This window comes from Hippocampus guttulatus, chromosome 1 (assembly GCF_054856545.1).
Source record: "Hippocampus guttulatus isolate MCC_2025c chromosome 1, RoL_Hgut_1.0, whole genome shotgun sequence".
Lineage (NCBI taxonomy): Eukaryota > Metazoa > Chordata > Actinopteri > Syngnathiformes > Syngnathidae > Hippocampus > Hippocampus guttulatus.
In genome coordinates this window covers 13,617,652-13,636,864 of record NC_141261.1, presented here as the reverse complement: position 1 = coordinate 13,636,864, position 19,213 = coordinate 13,617,652, and the positions used below count along the sequence as shown (strand labels likewise).

Genomic DNA, 19,213 nt, shown 5'->3' with positions numbered 1-19,213 from the left:
TTTTTTTCTCCCCCTGACATCATAACACGTAATTATAAAACAGTCTGTTGTCAAAAATGTTGATGCTTAATTTCTCCTCCAATTCCAGATTGTCCCAAGTTAACACAGCAAACGTTCTAAAAGAAAATACTAAATGTGAGTCAACATTCATCTGGTGATCGGATGGTCACATTTAATTGCAGTGGCTGGCATATAGTTGTCTCATTGGGTTAGTCAATGATACTCTGAAGGGGGAAAATGTGTTTCCGGTTCGTGTGAGCAGAAGGTGTGTGACTTTGATGGCGACTATGGAGAGCTGACGTAGCTTACCGACGCTCGTCGCTCGTGCTGATGCTGCAGTTGCTAGGGCGAAGGAGCAGAGAGCAGAGACGAAAACATTTTTTTTTTTAAATCGAGGTGGGGGTGGGGTTCGAAGAAAATGTCGCCCTCGTGGGGCCACCTTCATGATTATTCCACGAATCGTGGATGGATCAAGACAGAATTCCCAAAAATAAATGACAAAAATAAACGTTCACTTTTCTGATTTTCTGCGACACATTTATCAATAATAGGTGATAAATTATCAAAGGCTTGTTTAGCTCAGCATGGATCAATAGTATAATTTTTATGACATCATTTATTTCGTGTCACTGCAATCAGTGACAGGGTTGCAGGTTCCAAATGCGGACGAATGTTAGCTTTCTCTCAGGAGGAGAAGCTAGCTGGCTTTTTAGCTAGCTGTTAACTGCTGCAGTGTGGTCTGCGTGCTATGGACGACCTGCACGGGCACAGTCCACAGCAGACAACAAGTCGACTTGTGAACAGCGTGAGACGTCGCCGTCAAGCTGTGATTGATGCTCAAGGGCACATGACGAGTACTGTAATTGAGACGTTGACATTTGGTACTCCAGAACCATTTGGTATTCAAAAAAATTTTCTTCAAGCGTTCTTTACATAGAAACTACATGTTTTAGTATTCTGTATGCGGTTTGATTAAAATTTATGTGCGGACGTAAATTGTCCTCCTCCAATTATGGAATGACCCGAGTAGTGGTAGTCCCATTCACTCAAATCGCCCCCACTTCTCACACTGCCCACGCAACCAACCCCTATTTTAAATTGCAGTGTCAAATGTTACTTTTAGAGCATGCTGCTAGCTTCTAAAAAACGGTGAGCGGGGCACAAATAGCACCCGGGCCGCAGTTTAACCACCGTTGGCTTACAGGGACCGTCTACAGCAAAACCCCGGTGGTTCACCAAAAATTATTTGCTAAAACATCCATCCATTTTCCGATTCGCTTTATCCTCACAAGGGTCGCGGGGGCGTGCTGGAGCCTATCCCAGCCATCTTCGGACAGTAGGCGGGGGGACAGCCTGAACGGCCAATCGCAGGGCACACAAGAGACGAACAACCAGGCTACCTGTGTAATATAATCAAATACAATTTGTAGTAGTACACGTCAAACCTGACATTCGCCCCCAGGGACCTAAACAGACACAAGCCAAGTTTTCATACATTTATTGAGATTTTTTTCTTCCATAGTGTCTTGAAAAGGTTTCGGGAAATTGTATCAAGCAAACGTGAAGCGATGGAATCAAAGGTCCTCCATGTCCATTGAATGCAACACAGGATCCCATTAAAAATATACAAATAAATGCAATAATAGTGTTTTCTTTTTTTTTCTTGAATACAAATTACAGATTACAAAAACATAATAAAATGAGATCTCTTTTCGTCGATCCTGAAGTGGCGCTGAGACTACAGAATGAGTACGACATACAGAGACTGTACAGCGCTGGACTCCAGCAAAACAAAATTTACTTCAAACAAACCAACATCTTGTCAAACCAGCCATCCAAACATTAAGCGATGCGACCAGTAGAAGCACAAATAATATTCAGCGTGCCTTGGAAGGGGGTTTGGTATTATTTGTGTCTGTCTGTCTTTATTTTCTTTTTTTTCTTTTTCTTCTTCTCATTTCCAGCGCAGTTCCAAGAAGCACAAATGGGACTTTTTTTTCCTTTTCATCATCTTCTGGTTATAATTCAGTCATATACATAAAGTCAAACATGAAGTCAGGTGACACTGAGACAAGAGCCTTAGATTGAGTTTAAAAACAATTCATGGTGCGATTGTGTGGAAAGAGGATGGGGAGGTGAAGGGGGGGTCGCAATATTTTCAACCACTCAGATGAGCTCGATTGTTCGTGCCCCACTCAAGATGATTCCCCAGAGACGGAAACTGAAGGATTGTCATTTGTTTTTCCGCTTCAGGCTGGGGTTGGGGGGCAAGGTTGAAGATTGTGATTAATCATAAGTGCAAAGGAGATTGATTGACATATTCAAAATATGATTGAAGGTTAAAAACAACAACAAAACAAAGTCGAAACAATTAAACATGAAAAGCATCTGAAAGCTACATCCTATTGCACAATTAAAACTCAGGTGATGATGGATAGTCCAAACATGGATAGTCCACAACGACAGTTCTTGCATACAAAAATCAAATAAAAAGTTTGTTCTATCTTTTAAGACCGTTTCTTCTTTTCAACAGGGTCGTGTGCTTGAATGAAAACAAACAAGAGCGCATGATTGAAATCCGTGCGGCGCCGTGGTCACGACGGGCAGGGCGGGACCAAACGCCGATCTCATCGGCTCAAAGTGCACGTAGAAAAAAAAAAAACCAAACAATTCACACGTGGATGCTTTATGGGGAACGAACGTAAAGGGACAGAGAATAAGAAATGGACGAGCGGGAGGGAACGCTGCATAGCTTGGATTGCATCGAAAGCAAATTATGTCATCAGAAAAGACAGACAGCAGGGAGACCTTAATTAGTGGACTGTACATCGGATTCGACTCTTAGGCCACGATTCCCCATAGCTTCCTCTTGCTGATTCTGAGCTGAGCCCCCACCCAAAAAACAAAACAAACAAAAAACAGCTCAGTGGGCTAATTGAGTTCTTGTGCGGGGAAAGCTCACACATGCGTGTCGCCGCGCTCGCCGACCAAGTCTCCGCCCCGCAGGTAGATGGCCGAAGTGGACTTGGGCCGGTTGTGGCTGCGGCCTTGGCCCCGGCCTGACCCGCTGTTGTTATTGTTGTTGACCTCGAGCCCCCTGGCATCTGTTGAGATGACCCACGTGGTCGGCCGCCATTTCTTCAGCGAATATGGCGTCTTGACTCGTTTCTTGATCTTATCGCCGGTGCCCAAAGCGCTGTCTGGGTGCCCCAAGCTGTCGCCTGCAAACGGCAATTCACGGTGGTTATACTTGCCTCATGTGAAGGTGATTTGTTGGTGTTGAATAATTTCACGACTGAATAGCAATTACAGTATTTATGTACCATGGGCTGATGACTATGTTCATGCTCGATGAATGGTGTTAATGCTTTATGATCTTCTCTGTCCTAAGTGGGTTTTCGCAGTTTTGCGGCATCTACGTATGAGCTATTTCAAATACCAGCGAGCGCACGGGTGTCAATTATTTGTGAGTTATCGCGGCGGGGCTTGGGTCATATCCACCAGAAATATATATAGTCAACATTAGGCGAATCCCCGCGCAGAATGCTAGCTAACACCACGACCACAAATTTACTCACGTCGATGAATATTTTCATTCATTCAGGTCATTTTGTTCAATGGTGCACTGACTCGTTTGCAACTGGATTGATTCAACCCGTATTGTTTTGTGTTTTTTGTTATTGTAAAGTGTCCTTGGGGGTCTTGAAAGGCGCTTATAAATAAAATGTATTATTATTATTATTATTATTATTATTATTATTATTATTTCGGTTGTCTTAGAACGATGTTTCGCCTGTCATCTGAGCATGCTTCGGCAACTTGAGTGTTGGCACGGAAACCAAATTATCGGAGGAAAGTCCAGACCGCAAATGGTGTCCCGCCTTTGCAATGCAAAGCAACAGTGGAGAAGACGCATTGGAGAAAGGTCTTTGTTGGCAGACGAGGGTCGCTCGGGTGGGAACTCCCTCATTTATGAATGACGTCGTGAGTGAAAATGGCAAAAGAAGATTAGATTGAATGTATGAGCCGTATATGGCCCGGTTTGTTCAAACCATTCAGGAGGAGACTGGAAACTGAAAATTGACCACGGTACAACTACATTTTTAGTTTACCATCCACCAATAAGAGAATCAAAATGATTCATAGATTGAAAATGAATCACACAAAATCCGGCTTGACGCATGCCGGAGATGGGATGACGTGTTTGATTGATTGGCCGTGACCCTGGGACAGGATTTTTGACTTCATCCATAATGTCGCTGTGGATGTCCGCAAGGAAAAATATTTAATATTTGGACATTAGTCAAGAAAATGGGAGGTTCTAAATAAATGTTTGGGTCCAGATTAACACTAATATGAAGATCCCGGATCTTGAATGAGCCATTTGTAAACGACATATGTAATGTCGATTGTTTTGTGTATTATAGCAGTGGGGGTTTTTTCTTTTTATTGTAAGGATTTATTGTCCTTGTCTTTTGTTGTCCATGCTTGTTTAAAATTAAATTTTTAAAAAATAAAAAACTCAGTCGGTAATATTTCATTCAGTCGTAAGAATGGTGGTAGAGGCACCAAAATGCCAAAAGGTGTTGGTTTATTTGTTGGAGGCTTAATTATTGAGTTTGCGATGAAAAGATGGCATTGGATGTGAAGTAGGTGGTGTCTGCTAAATGTTTCTGGACAGGAAAATTCACGTTTTCAATTTAAGAAAAAAAAAATCTTGATTATTTAAAAGACAAAAACAATTGGTCGTTCATGAAGTGAAATGTGGTCTGTTCTTTTGTGCATTCATACTTGTTTCCTGAACCAAGCGAAAACTTGCTGCTGTGAATTGGGAATTCCTCCATTGCGAGACTAATAAAGGATTTCTTATCTTATCTTATCTTCAACCCATCTTTATGAATGCTCAATTATTTGACCGAATTTGCAGTCGGATACTTAAGTACGATTGCTGCAGCCGGAAATTCGACGCTTTGTGCCTCGATGGTTCATAAACGCTCACGACATGAAGCCAGGAGAAATAAATGAATAAAGAAATACAATTGAGAGCGCGGGTTTGTAACTTGAAAAGCTCTTTAACTCGAGGCACCGGTCAGGCTGTTAACTCATTCAGTACCAGCCAATTCTAGACCAAGTCTGAAAAGACGTCTAAAAACGTCTTTGGGAGTGAATGAGTTAAGGGTACCGCGGCCTAAAAACTGGAATTGTCGGCCGGTGTCTCACCTAACGAGGCCAAGTCTTGTGTGGTGAAGGACAGGTCCAAGGAGTTTGGTCTCTCTGGTCTGCGGACTCGGGGCTGCCTGAGCAGGGACTCGTCTCGCATGGTGACGGTCACCGGAGAGTGTGAGGCACCGGCGCTTTCTCCCGGGGGCCCCGTCGTAGCCCCGCCAACTCCTTCCGTACCCGTATCCTTGTCGCCGCCTCCTTCGCTCTCGCCTCCGCTCTCGCCTCCGCTCTCGCCGTCGCCTCGGCCGCGGCCCGTGTTGCTGTTGTTGTTGTTGGTGTTGGGTCGGGCCGAGCGCAGCGCCGCCACGCTCGAAGACGCGTCCCCGGGATCCGGCGGCTCGCGGCTCAGCAGTGGCTCGTGTTCGTCCGGGCTGGCCGTGATGACGCCGAGGCTGAGGCGACCGTCGTCGGACCGCAACGCTCCGTTTCCATTGGCAATGACGCCGGACGCGCCGCCGACGGGCGCGGAAGCGACCGTGCCGATGTTGTGACCGTTGACGGGGCCGTTGGCGTGCGCCTCTCGTTGGGCCGGTATGTTGTTGATACCCGCGCCTCGGTGAGCTTCCGCATCCACGTTCGGGCCCGTTACCGCGCCGCCGTTGATCTTGGTTCCCTCCACCTGCCGCAGGTTGGACTTCCCCGATCGTCCGAACTTGAACCTGAGCGAAGAGGACGACGACTCCTTCTTGGCCGGCTTGCTACGCAGGGACAAGCTCGACGGCCTTTTGGGCAGGTTCTGCTGCTTGGGCAGAGGAAAGACAGCGGCAGGAATGGAGGGGGCCGGTTCGGAGGCGCCCGAGGCTTCGCTCGCCATCTTGATGAGGGGGTACAGCAAGCTGGAGCTCCCAGGGCTCAGCGGGTCTGGCGAGCAGAACTGCTTTTGCGAGTGTTCCATCAGGTTCTCGTCTGAGCTCTCTTTCAGGTTCTTGTCCACCTCTTTGGGGTCCAGCTTGGTGGTCTCCAGGTCTTCTTGGGTTAGGTGGAGGCAGACGGGGACCGTGGCGCTGCCCAATGGCCCCTCGGACTCCGAAATGATAGTGGTGGTTGTGGTCGAGGCCGAGGGGCTCCCTCTGAGACCCAAGCAAGCCCCGCTGGTGCTGCTCCCCTCCGGGCTGGGCATCCGGGCGTTCGCTTGCTGCTGGCGCTCTTGGTTGATGGAGTTCCTGTTCCTCTCTCCGGTCCCGGCCCCCAATCGGCCACCTGCGGAGCTGGTGGTGTCGGACTGCGTGTTTTTGGCCATGCCCTCGTGCTCTTCGATATAAGTGGAGGAATGCTCAGCGTACGGGCCAGACTTGGGGGTCACCCGGTTTCTGAGGGTAAAGAGCAGGGCAGAGTACAGTGATCCCTCGCTATTTCCCTCGCGGATTTTTGTTTATCGCGGGTGGTTTTGGTCCCCATTAACCTCGATAAACGAGGGATTACTGTATTCCCGGTTTGAAAAAGCAGGCGGGCATTTCAGCGAGTGAAGAACCACGTGAAGTTTTTTTTTTTTTTTTTTTACCTCTCGTTGTGCAGAGTGGTCGACATGGGGTTGAGCGTGGGGCTGACTGATTTGGAGCGGTCCCAAATGAGGAGCAGCTCGGCCTGCCGTTCCTCGGCGCACTGGGCTGTCAGGCGGGCCTCCGCATCCTGGTCCCAGCAGTCCTCCATTGTCTCCTTTAGAGAGCGAACCGCCTGCCGGATAAGAGACGCGTCGTTAACGGCCGTATCGACAGCCACCGTTCTCAAACTGGGGAGCCATCTTTTGAGGGGTCGCAGAAAATTTTGCAAATATCGTATTTGCGGGGTATCGGGACCGAGCCCTGCCGCCAAGAGTGGAAAAGAAAAAAAAAAACTGGGGTAAATGACATCCTCCCTAAAATGTCGAGAATTGCCCAATTAATAGTTTAAAACTCTAAATATGCCGCAAAGCGTGCTCCAAAGCTTCCAAGTCATCCTACAACCTTACCGTTAAAATAAATGTCTGACAGATGATTTAATTTAAAAAAAGAAAAAAAAATTGCTCCGGATATGACAGACAAGCGCCCATAATATGATTTGCTGATATGGTCAATGAGTGACTGTGTGCGTGTTCATTACAAGAATGACATGCGTATTCTCTAGATCAGTTTTTCCCGCTGAGGACAGCGGCGGCATTTATTTTGCCGCGTATGCTCCACTTTTTCTCTTACACATTATGAGATTTCCAGTAGTAGTTGACGTTGTTACTTGCTTTCTGAGCATTCGTGGATATATATTACACATATGTATGAAGTGCATGAAAACCAGTGAAAAATTGCGAGTAAATGTCCATGTGCACCCTTTCATCACGTATCAAAGTGATCCGTTATCTTCGTGATTTTATGCCAAGTAAATGCAAAGTGCTCTTCTACCCTTACCAACACCTTGCTTTCAAATGCGCGCACTCACTTCAATGATATCTGACGCCATCTAGCGTCGTAAATGGGTATAATGTCTAGACCCCAAATATAAGACGACCCCCACTTTTTTAGTCTTATTTCAATGCAAAAAACACCGTCTTATATTCGGGCCAATACGGTATTAATATTGATAACGGAACATCACGTTTAGTGAACAACTGCAGCAAAACAGGCTGAAATAGATTGCGAATAACATTCCATAAGCATCAAACCAGTGTCCCGCTGACATCAAACGTTTGCATTTTATTTCCGAGAAATGTTGTCATTCGGGCCTTGCTGTTGCTCCCCTTCTGACTCCGTCCTCCCCCACACACGTACCAAGCTGTTCTCTTTCCAGGCCTCTGGGAATTTGGGCCGCTGTTTCTCCCTCGACACCAGCACTTGCATGTCCTCGAACGTCGGGTGGTTCCCGGCCTCCGCCTGGAAGGCCATCTGGTACTCTGGCACGGATTCGCCTACAGGTCGCAAGTGAGGAGGAGAAATGGGAAATTGAATCGGGACGACAGTATTTTTCTGCTCACTCTAAAAAAAAGAAACGTGTGTGTGTGTGTGTGTGTGTGTATGAGTGAAGTCTTACCGGGGAAAAGGTCGGTACATCTCATGAAGGTCTCCCAGTAGACCAGGCCCAGAGCATACATGTCCACCTGTTTCAGCGCCGACTCACAGTCCCTCAGATTCACGGCTCCCTCCAACACCTCTGGCGCCATGTAGCGGATGGTGCCCACCTACAAAAGAGGTTAAAGCATGGCAGGAAATGAAATGACATTTTGAATATTTATTGCCATGGTACGACTGCATCCCGATGACGACGTTCTCCTCCGGGTACCCGTTACTCAGGGTCTGCTCTCACCTCACTGATAGCAGCATTTTCCTCCTCCCCGTGGCGCGCCGGCCTGTTGCCCGTCAGCTTCATGGACAGGCCGAAATCGATGATGACACAAGTGCCATCGGCCTTGACGAGAATATTCCGACTGTTCAGGTCCCTGTGGGAGACCGCTGGCTTGTACATGTCTTTGAAAGGAACGAAAAGGAGGACAATGGAGCAACTGTGAAAAACGGCGTGAAACGTGGCCCGGTAACACGACGGTTACCGGTCGTTATCTCAAAGTCGTTGTGATTTGTCGCTGTGGCTCGGCCGAAACCACAGATGTATTTCATCATTTTTGGTGCGAGGTTGGAGAAAATACCGGATTTTCCACACTAAAAGGCGCACCGGATTATGAGGCGCACCTTCAATGAATGGCCTATTTTGTCATTTTTTTCATACATTGGGGCACCGCATTATATGACGCAATCTACAATGCCTCCACGAGATGGAGCTACGCTCAGGAAATGCCAACAGGACAATCAGATGTCTGAAACACGTATTTAATGAAGCAGCGACGCAGTTCACTTAACCAACAGCAAGTTATAACACTGACTCGTTAATATTGAACTCTTACCACTGCTCCATTTCCGTGTTCAACTGTGGAACCGATCGCCTTAAATTTGAACTCTGCGTTGTCAGCATGTCTCGAGCAAGGAGCCATTTTGGGGTCGGAATATTACCGTAATGACCATATACAAGGCGCATCGGATTTTAAGGCGCGCTTGTGAGCTTTTATGAAAATGGAAGGCTTTTAGGTGCACCTTTTAGTGTGGAAAATACGATAAATCCATACTTGGTTCTGAAAAGTCAGTAAATCTAGCAAAAAAAAAAAGGCATATGGAAACACTGGGCAGCAGAACGTTTTAAGGAAATATGTAATTTGGTTGGTTAGTAGCTTCACGTGAAGCGCTAGAAGCAGAGATGATGCTGACAAGCATTACAGCTCAATGTTGCCCACATAAATGTGTTTCATTCATTTGCGTGCACCCACAGAGGTAGGAAAAAATATATTTTCCAGGAAATGTGACTGTTTTAGAGGACCTTTGAGAACCCTGCAATGATATGCAGATTTTTGGTATTGGCGGGCCAGCCCGGTCAGTACCTATCCCCTGTAACTACAGTGGGGGTGCACTGTCGGAAGAAATAAAGATACAACCCGTTAGTCACGGAACAAATTCAATGTGTAAATCAAGATTGCACTGTATATTGGTACTGAATCATTCAACATCAAGCAAATCCACTTGCACCGCTTCATGTTCTCCTCTTGACATTCTGCCAAAACAGGATGCGCCATTACCAGGTTGCTAAACTCTGTCCCCGCTATCAAATCTCCAAAAATAAGATTATAACCAAATGGCCTCATATCCTCTGCCTGTGCAGTCTGACTGACCAGAACCACCGAATCCAGAAAGATCCGCCTGATCGTAGCTCCGTGTACCGCAGGCCACTCCTCTTTCCCTTTTGACTCTTCTTCGCCTGTCACTCGCTTGTTCACCTGCCTTTCATTTTCTTCCACCCTGTTTGTCAGCCTCGCTGACTCCTGTGACGAGTCCCCCTGCTGATTGAGAAGAATGAGGAGGGCCAAAGGAGTTGCAGCTCTGTTTAGCTGTCAGTTCTGCCTAAGAAGAATGACTTCACTAAGCCTCGGGAATATTCAGATCGGCTCACTTCATCCTTCCTTCCAATTCTGTATGACTTGGATGCAGGCGAGACGCCACTCTATAAATAGGCCTGGCCCAAGTGTGGGTTTGTCCAAATGCAGTGACGCAAAGTGCTCCAAGACCCACACGGAGTTCTACTGTGCTGGCTGTAGTGCAGCTAAAGCACTTGGCTGGAAGACAGGGATTCCAAATAATTCCAACAAAACTAACTAAAACAAAACAAACAAAAAACAAAACAAATTTTCTTGCCCAAGAAGGCTCCATGGCCCCAAAAAAACACATGCGTGTGATTTTTTGCCAGCTCACCTCCTTTGAAGAGTTCAGTGTGCAGGTACGCCAATCCCCGAGTGACAGAATGAGCAAGCCGACAGCTGTTGACCCAGTCGTTGGTCTGAACGCTCAGGTAGCGACTCAGAGAGCCCTAGGGTTTGAGACAGGAGGCAAGAAAGAGAGGCACCGTCGTGAGATGTGAAGGTGATGAGGCGGCAAAGTCAAATCAATCGTCAGCATCGCTCTTGGGGTCTGACAAAATGAGAAGTGATGTGTGTGGAGGGAGGGGGAAAAAATGCTGAGTCTTTGTCACGTCACACCACTGCTTGACAAAGGGCAAGTGAGATGCTGATTTCACTGGGTCACATGCACCGCATCCAGGTATAAGATGTAACTTTGCTCTGTCTTCATAGCAAAAGGCAAATATTCAATTGGCGTATTTTCAGCACTATAAGGCGCGTGGGAATATAAGGCGCACCTTCAATGAATGGCCTATTTCATAACTGTTTTCATATGTAGGACAAACCACATTATAAAGCGCATAAAATAGAAGCTACAATAGTGGCTGCAATTGCGTTATGCATCCACTAGATGGAGATCTGCAAAAGGAATACAATACAAGACGATATAGCTTCATTTAGATACAGCTTTCGCAACTGCTGCAGCTGTAACAAAGCGCTTTACAGAACCAGAACGTCCAAGAAGTCAGAATATTGATCCATATATATTGTTATTGATCCATATATATATATATATATATATATATATATAATTCCTCGTCTCACCCCCCCTCGGGTGGTGTCCGTCCCTCATTCAGCTCGGGTCCTCTACCAGAGGCCAGGAAGCTTGAGGGTTCTGCGCAGTATCCTTGCTGTTCCCAGCACTGCACATTTCTGGACTGAGATGTCCGATGTTGTTCCCGGGATCTGTTGCAACCACTCATCTAGTTTGGGGGTCGATAGATGCGATATATACATATATATATATATATATGTATATATATAAGGTGCATCGGATTATAAAGCACACGGTCGGCTTTAGAGAAAATTGAATGCTTTTAGGTGTGCCTTAAAGTGTGGAAAATAAGGAACATTGGATGCGCATGTCGCACCAATTGCCAAAAGGAGTCACTTCAACTAACGTGGGGGTAGTAATCCATGACCAGCAGGTACTCGGTACGCCCCTCCGGGCCCGTCCGCTCATCAGCAGCCACAAAGCAGGCGATGTTGTCGTGCTCCAGTAGTGGCAGCCGGTAGATCGAGCATTCATTGAGGAAGTTCTGGCGGTTGCTGGCGGTGAAAACCTTGACGGCGACAGGTCGCTCGTCGAGGGAGCCGCAATAGACGGCGCCGTATCGACCCCGGCCAATCAGCTACAAGGAGAGGGAAATGGTAGGAGAGCAGAAAAAAAAAAATTCTCACTCAGTTCACAGAATATAAATGGGTACAAATAGAAGCAAATTGTCCATTTGTGAAGTGAACACAAGAATAATTCTCGGAATTCTGATGGGTGAATTTTTACATTATTGAAATCTAAAATTGGCTCGACATATTGGTGCTTGGTCAGTTTTGCGAGATTTTCAGTTTTGGGGGAAAAAAAGACTTGCATGTACACATTGCCAAATGTCATTGGCACACATTTGGGTATAATAGGCGATAGAAAATAGTGATTCTGAAAAGAAACTCAAGCTAAACTTTGTGCTTACATGTACGTATTTAGGAAGAATACAATATTTGTAATTCCGTGTTTCTAGTGCACATTCATCAAATATCATAAAGATAGAAAATCAATTGAAAGTTTAAGAGAAATACTGACAGGAATGCTTCCAGTAGAAAAAAATGGAAGCAGAAGAACATAAAAAAATAAAATAAATTAAAAAAAATAAACCATGAGGAAAGCCAACAAAAACTGCGCAGCTGCGTTTTCATCAGTTTGCTAACCAGCATGGCGACACTTGAATATTGAGTCCTAGTTTCCGTTTTGGAAGCGTTTTTATCATTCAAGGTGGTGGTTGTAGTTCAAGAGAATTAAAATGCAAAAAAACACCCGAAACAGACATGCTTCTAGAAAATTTCATGTTCTGAAATCGATTCCTTGGAACACTCAGAGTATCATGTGTGCTGTCGCGACGTGGATGATGAAAGTCACACTGAAACAACAATTGCAACTGTACTACGTGACGGTGCGCCGATCGATCGGCAACCGATTGTGATCAGGTGATTTTCATGGAAAAGGACTAAAGTGCAAACTTTGACCAAAGCCTTTTATCCCCCCACAAAAAAAAATCTTCAATATGAATCCAACTTTTTAATACATGACTTAAAATGTGTTCACTATCTTTGGCTGTAGTTTGATGATCATTGATTAGCTTGATTCATTTTGTTATTTATTTGGGTTAGCCTTGTCCTGAAATCAGACAGGCTGAATTTCAGCGTTCCTCTGTCTTTTTGGGGTTGAGTAATGGAAGTGAACGGCCTTGCATGTTGTCCCACTTGGTTAGAGTGTGATGCAGAAGAAGAAGTGGTATAGTTTCTCTGGAGGAAAAAAAAAACAAATAAACAAACAAACAAAAAAAAAGGTCTTATTTCAGGAGCAGACCTCGAGCAGTTTGAGATTATCCAGGTCCAAAGAGCTCTCAGAGCCAGCAGCTTCCATCATGTTCAGATTGTGAAGACCTTGCTTACTGTCTCCTGTAAAAAAAAAGAAAAAAAAAGGAATTTAAAATAATTGAAAGAAGATCCTCTCTGATCCCATTGATTACGACCCCATCAAAACATTTAACAAACTCAATGAGTGAATGTGGTCTGTTTTTGCTCTCAGCGCGGCGCCATGGAAACTCACCACGCATCATGCGGTAACCAAAGAAAGCAGCTACCGCGATGACGGCCAGCACAGAGACGGTTGCCAGGGCGATGATTATTGTCTCTTCATAGCGCAGAGTGTGAGGGTCTGCAGGCATGACAGATGAAAAAGAATAAACATGTGCATGTAGCAAATAAATACGAGGGCAAATGGTCTCAACCTAAGTGATTGGCATACACAATTTAAGAAATATACCAGGAACTTCTGAAATATTAATTACGTTTCGACTAGTGATTCCTATCGGATGATGGTTATGTTTTCTGGGAAGATAATTGTAAAACGGTAAATTGGCCTTTGCTATTATTGCACTTTTCTACCTTCAAGGTACTCAAAGCAATCCGACTAAAATGGCCTGGATAAAAAAGATGGTGCCATTAATGTTGTCGTTATTCTTGATGCACTAAAACGATTTCGGTATGCTGCAATGAGACCGACTCTCAGATTTGAAGAATGCCTTCTGCGGCCGACATGCGTCAGCTCTTACAGGCGATTTTCAGATCAGGGTTCATAGTCAGCCACCAAATAGCACTGAGAATTTGTTCTTCAGCAATTCATGTCTTTTCAACTCTTTGTTTTCTTTGTTTAACTATCCTGTTGGGAGGAACCGTGACCTGTGGCTGAAATACAGAGCGGCACACTTTGTCTTGACTGTTTTGAGATTTCCTCTCACTTTGCTGCAAAGGAATTTGTCGATTTTTTGGTGGGGGGGTAGAATCACTTTTTGTCACAGCCAGTGGATTGAAACAGGTGAACGTTTATCAGGAGCTTTCAAGGACCAGCTAAAGGTAAGCTTATCCTCTACTGGTTGTAGCCTCAACAAAGCTCAGTGTACAATCTGTTATACACCTCTGAGAGTTTCTGAGGTTTTAGTCGGTCATTTTAAGGCATGTTTTAAATGAGAAACATTCGTGGTTTCAGAATGCAGCTACTGGCATGTGATCTTTTTTTTTCCCAGCTCTGTTTTGACAAAATACTCGGCTATTTGCTGTTGCAGATCAAAGTACAGGATGACAAAGTCTAGCAAGCATCACCCTGATTGCTTTTGCGATACATTCGGAAAGTATCCAGTACCTAAACAAAGACGCAAAATCACCTTGAGCGGAAAACAATCGTATAAAGCCTGTTTTGAAATCGACCCCGGGGACCAAGATGAACCAATGGGCCCACTCACGCAGTATGACAATGTCTTTGAGATGGTGTCTGTAATCTGTATACCATCAAATAGGAGCGTATTGAGAAAAACAAACGAGATATTTGGTGTACATCCAAAATGTCCCAAGGAAATTTTGTCAGCTCATTTTTTCTTATGCTGACCAGTGTAATCAATCCATTTGCCATGTTTCAATACGCTCCCACAACTAACTGAATTTGATGTCATGAATGCTTTTGGCCCCAGACAACTCCCACTTAGACAATGGACCCGTCACCTCAATGGTGGCAAGAGAGCTGCCAGACAGGTCGGCGATCGACAAGTGAAAGCGAGCACAAGCAACGGGCTACAAATTAGAATATAACTCCAAGATGTCACATTTCATCCAACGTACTGAAACCATTATTTCTTTCTTTCTGACTTCCTCTCGCGTTTGTCTTGACACCTGGCGGCTAAGCAGAACAGTCACCAACCCACCCGCAGGCAGACTGATAACACAGACGCCTTGCATTCCGAGGAATGTGGAGTGGCAACATGAATGGTAGTGTGTGTGAGTGTGTGTGTGTGTGCGCGCGTTCTGCCACCCGCCCTGACACCGAGAACACACACACACACTCAGTGCATTTTATTCACTGCTAAACCTTGAGGAAAGAACAATTGACAGTAGATGCGCTTGCTTTGCTTGACGACGTTCCAAAGTGTGACGCGGATGACAACTTCTGAGCTGTCGAAGCCGATCCTAAAATACTGTTCTTGCCCGCGCAAGGCACATTATTGAAAACGCGTATTCATTTCAACGTGTGCGAAAGGGGAATTCAACATCCCCAAATTTGTCACAGTAATACGCTCTTCGCGCCTCCACTAGTCTAAACACAGCATTTTGAGTAATATTGCACTTGTGGAATACGAGTTAAGCAGCAAAATCCACCTCTTTTTGTTCAGCTCTGTTGGTGGCCATTTTTCCATGTTCTGTCAACTGAAAATGAAAATGCTCAGGGGCCAGGTAATGACCAGTTATGGCCAATCTATTGTCTCGAGCTGGACCATGATTGGTTGGTTTTCCGTTGGCAGAAGGTGGCAAAATGGCCCCTGAGATGGACAAAAGTGGGCGGATTTTGCTGCTTAAGTCATGTTCCGCATACACAATATCAATCAACATTTAGACGAGGTGGGCTGCATAGCAAAGAACATTTATTGGTTGACTTCCCCTTTAAGTGTAAATCATTTGCTGACAGTTAACTGCTAAGTGCATATTTGGCTAGATCAGGGGTGTCAAACATACGGCCCGCGGGCCGGAACCGGCCCCCAAGGATGTTCAATTTGGCCCGCAGGATAATTTAATCATGAAAAAATGCATTAAAGACACAAAATGAATATTTTTAATAAAACGCAATTCGTGGATTGTCCGCTAGGGGGAAACCGTTTTGATCAGAGAAGAAAACAGCAGTCTCAATCTGTCACTAAGACAGACCCAACACAGTAGACGGTATCAATGCGCCAATGCTTCTTTATACCAAAACAAAGGAAAGACATGATATTTTGGTTATTTATAGCAGAGTATGGTATAATGTTAATGGTCTGGCCCACTTGACATCTACTGAGTCTGTATGTGGCCCACAATGTGAAATGAGTTTGACACCCCTGGTCTAGATTTATCACACAAAAATCATATGTGATAAAATCCCGAAGAAACACGGTTGATGACTGAACGGAAGCAAGTGAGCAGCAAGGCGAATCTTTGTAACAGTAACTTAAGACAAGGGCACCCCTCCGGGTCTGACTTGGCAGGACCACGAACACGAAGGACGAGGAGCTGGTCTAGAACCGGGTCGGTCATAACCAGGGCGTTTAAGATGTCCCAGGAAAGAATGTACCAGAAACTAGAAAAGTTCTGGGTAATACATGGCTCCCTTACCAAATTGACCCGAAATTTTGTGAAACGAATTTGGGGTGGGGCTTATTCCAGTTAGATGCCATAGTGTACATGTACAGTGTGTGTGTGGGTGTGTGTGTGTGTGCGCGCGCACATACAGATGGGCTGTGCAGTGGCGGGGCTGGGAGGCGAGAAGTCCTCTGTGAAATTGACATTGCACATGTCACTTCCGCAACAGCAGAAGTGGTACGTCCCGTTCTGGGTCTGAGGCGACAGGTTGTTCACCACGCAGCGGTCATCGCGACATTTTTGGTAGTCGCTAGGGTAGGTCCAACAACCTGGATGGGGTTGACAACAACACAAATCCGACGATACAAATGAACCATGGTTTTTCCTTTAAGTTCAATCAGCTATTTTTATTTCTTAATTTGACATTGTTCATTGCAGCAAACTCTATGACCGATTACAGTGATTCCTCGCTACTTCGCGGTTCACTTATCGCGGTTTAATTGCATCGCAGATTTTTCAAAGATATTCATTATATAAAATATATACCGTAAATTCCGGGCTACAGACCGCACCTGATTAAGAGCCGCATGCTCAGATTTATGAAGAAAAATCCATTTTGTAATTATATGCGCCGCACCGTACTATAAACCGCTGGCCAATGAGTAGGCGGGGGTTTGCTTCTGCGTCCCTGCCGCCGTGGAGCGCCTCCGGGTGAGGCGGCTGACGCAGTCCCCCGCTGAACACCCGCAGAAAAAAAATGCAAAATTTCTTAAGGTTAAAATAATCTCCATATTTTTATGAGCATGATAAATGCATTTGCACAACAAAATTCCGCTGAAACACATAATAAGAGGCCAGACAAAGAGAGATGTTGATGCGCATTTGTGTAATTACGAGGAGAAATACTGCAGCCCACTAGGCTTTAAATAGAATAATGCAAATCATATAAATGGGAAAAGATGTATAAAATTATTTCTATAGTCAGCCGCTTAAAAATTATCATCGTTGGCAGCTTTAGGCCCGATGCTGCGCGGCTCAAAACACAGGTAAAATGTGTTCTCTCGTGGTCGCTTGTTTTCAGTATGACGGGGGGGTGTCACCTTTTTTAATTACAGTCCGAGTGAGAGGCAAATCAAATGTCAGAGGGTCTTCGTCCATATTTATTATTTCATCTGTCCTTTTTGTCCTCGTAATTGGGAGGGAGCTGCTGACACAACGTCGTGCGTGCCCAAATAGACAGGCTTTTCCGTTTCATGAATCTATAACACCACGACGGCCCACCTTTAAAACCTTTATGTATACTCATACACATGTACATAATCCTGTACATCACCTACTTCGCGGATTTTCCTCTTTCGCGGGGGGGGGGTTCTGGTCCCCATTAACCGCGATAAGCGAGGGATCATTCTACTGACTTGGGAGCGACTCCGCACATGTTTAGCACCATTAGCTCACCGGCCTGACGCTCATTGCTAGCTAGCTAGCTTGTGCGGTGTAAGTACTGTAGCACCGGGCTTGCCTCGACTTCCCGACTCTCCGCGTGGAGGTGACTTGAACGCGTTGCTCCACGTTTAACGCAAAGGCAACCAGCCCAGTGAAGCTTTTCAGGACAATCTCGGTGGGTCAATTATCGTCAAAAGCACAAAATCTGTTTCTGAGTTTTGCTAATCACCGTGTTTTGCTGAAGCGTATAATGCAGATTTTGACTCACAAAACGGCTTTTTTTGAGCCTCGAAATAAATATTTTATACCCCAACCATAAACTACAAAATTTCCCTTCAAAGTAATCCCCCTGTAGTCAAATGCATTTTCCGGCTTTTTAAACAACGCATTAGAAACATTTCATTAAACATAACAATACATTCCAGTACCGTATTTTCCGCACTAAAAGGCGCACCGAAAAGCCTTCCATTTTCTTAAAAGCTCACAGCGCGCCTTAAAATTCGATGCGCCTTGTGTATGGTCATTACGGTAATATTTTGACGCCAAAATGGCTCCTTGCTAGAGACATGCTTAGAACGCAGATTTCAAACTTAAGGCGATCGGTTTCGCAGTTGAACACGGAAATAGAGCAGCGGCAAGAGAGTTCAACGTTAACGAGTCAATGTTTTAACTTGCTGTTGGTTAAGTGAACTGTGTCGCTGCTTTGTTCAATAAGTTTTACTGACATCTGATCGTTCTGTTGGCATTTCCTTGAGCATAGCTCCATCGAGTGGATGCATTGTAGATTGTGTCCTATAATGCGGTGCGCCCAACGTATGAAAAAAAATTACAAAATGGGCCATTCATTGAAGGTGCGCCTCATAATCCAGTGCGCCTTTTAGTGTGGAAAATACGGTAGGTTCAAAAATATGAATATGTTGTTATTACTCATTTGCCCAATTTCATGGCATGCATAGCTCAGAGCTTTGAATGGGCTGTCGTTTTCATTTCCAGTGGGTGTGTTGCTTGGGATTACAATTGTGGCATTTAGACGTTGAGACTTGCGTGCAGTGTCCTACCTTGTTTGACCAGACGGACTTCGCCTGGTGGACTTTTCTCCCACAAGCCGAAGCAGTTGCTGCCCTTGGCACATCGGATGGTGGTATTCTCTGGCGAGACTCGGCCCTCGCCCCCCACCACTCGCTCCACCTCCGACTGCTGCTCCTGGTCTGTGAAGGCACACTCTCGCTCTTCGCCCTGTGCCGCTACACAGAGACAGAGGATGCGGTCTTGAGTATTCATCGTATCCGAAAGTGTGCTGCTTTTGCCGAACATCTAATAGTCAGAGGTGTGTTGCGACCTTTCGCCCACACCTCTGCGTTTTCGTTGACAAAAATAAACAACACCGTGAGCGCCGCAAAACACATTCAGTCCAGAACAAGTTTTATTCGAACC

The 19,213-nt window shown here is 45.3% G+C and overlaps 1 protein-coding gene across 1 annotated transcript in view; it reads right to left on the bottom strand.

Moving 5' to 3' along the window:
- Positions 1-1,482: 1,482 nt before the first annotated feature.
- LOC147210473 (bone morphogenetic protein receptor type-2-like) overlaps positions 1,483-19,213 on the bottom strand; it is a 33,900-nt gene continuing 16,169 nt past the window's right edge. The window contains exons 2-13 of the mRNA XM_086111181.1: positions 18,838-19,023; positions 16,486-16,665; positions 13,284-13,391; positions 13,041-13,132; positions 11,584-11,814; positions 10,479-10,593; positions 8,494-8,654; positions 8,221-8,368; positions 7,962-8,098; positions 6,725-6,897; positions 5,221-6,533; positions 1,483-3,221 (exon numbers count right to left, since the gene is read on the bottom strand). Coding sequence (XP_085967307.1) covers positions 2,959-3,221; positions 5,221-6,533; positions 6,725-6,897; positions 7,962-8,098; positions 8,221-8,368; positions 8,494-8,654; positions 10,479-10,593; positions 11,584-11,814; positions 13,041-13,132; positions 13,284-13,391; positions 16,486-16,665; positions 18,838-19,023 — 3,107 coding nt within the window. The 3' untranslated portion in view covers positions 1,483-2,958. The remainder of the gene's footprint in view (positions 3,222-5,220; positions 6,534-6,724; positions 6,898-7,961; positions 8,099-8,220; positions 8,369-8,493; positions 8,655-10,478; positions 10,594-11,583; positions 11,815-13,040; positions 13,133-13,283; positions 13,392-16,485; positions 16,666-18,837; positions 19,024-19,213) is intronic.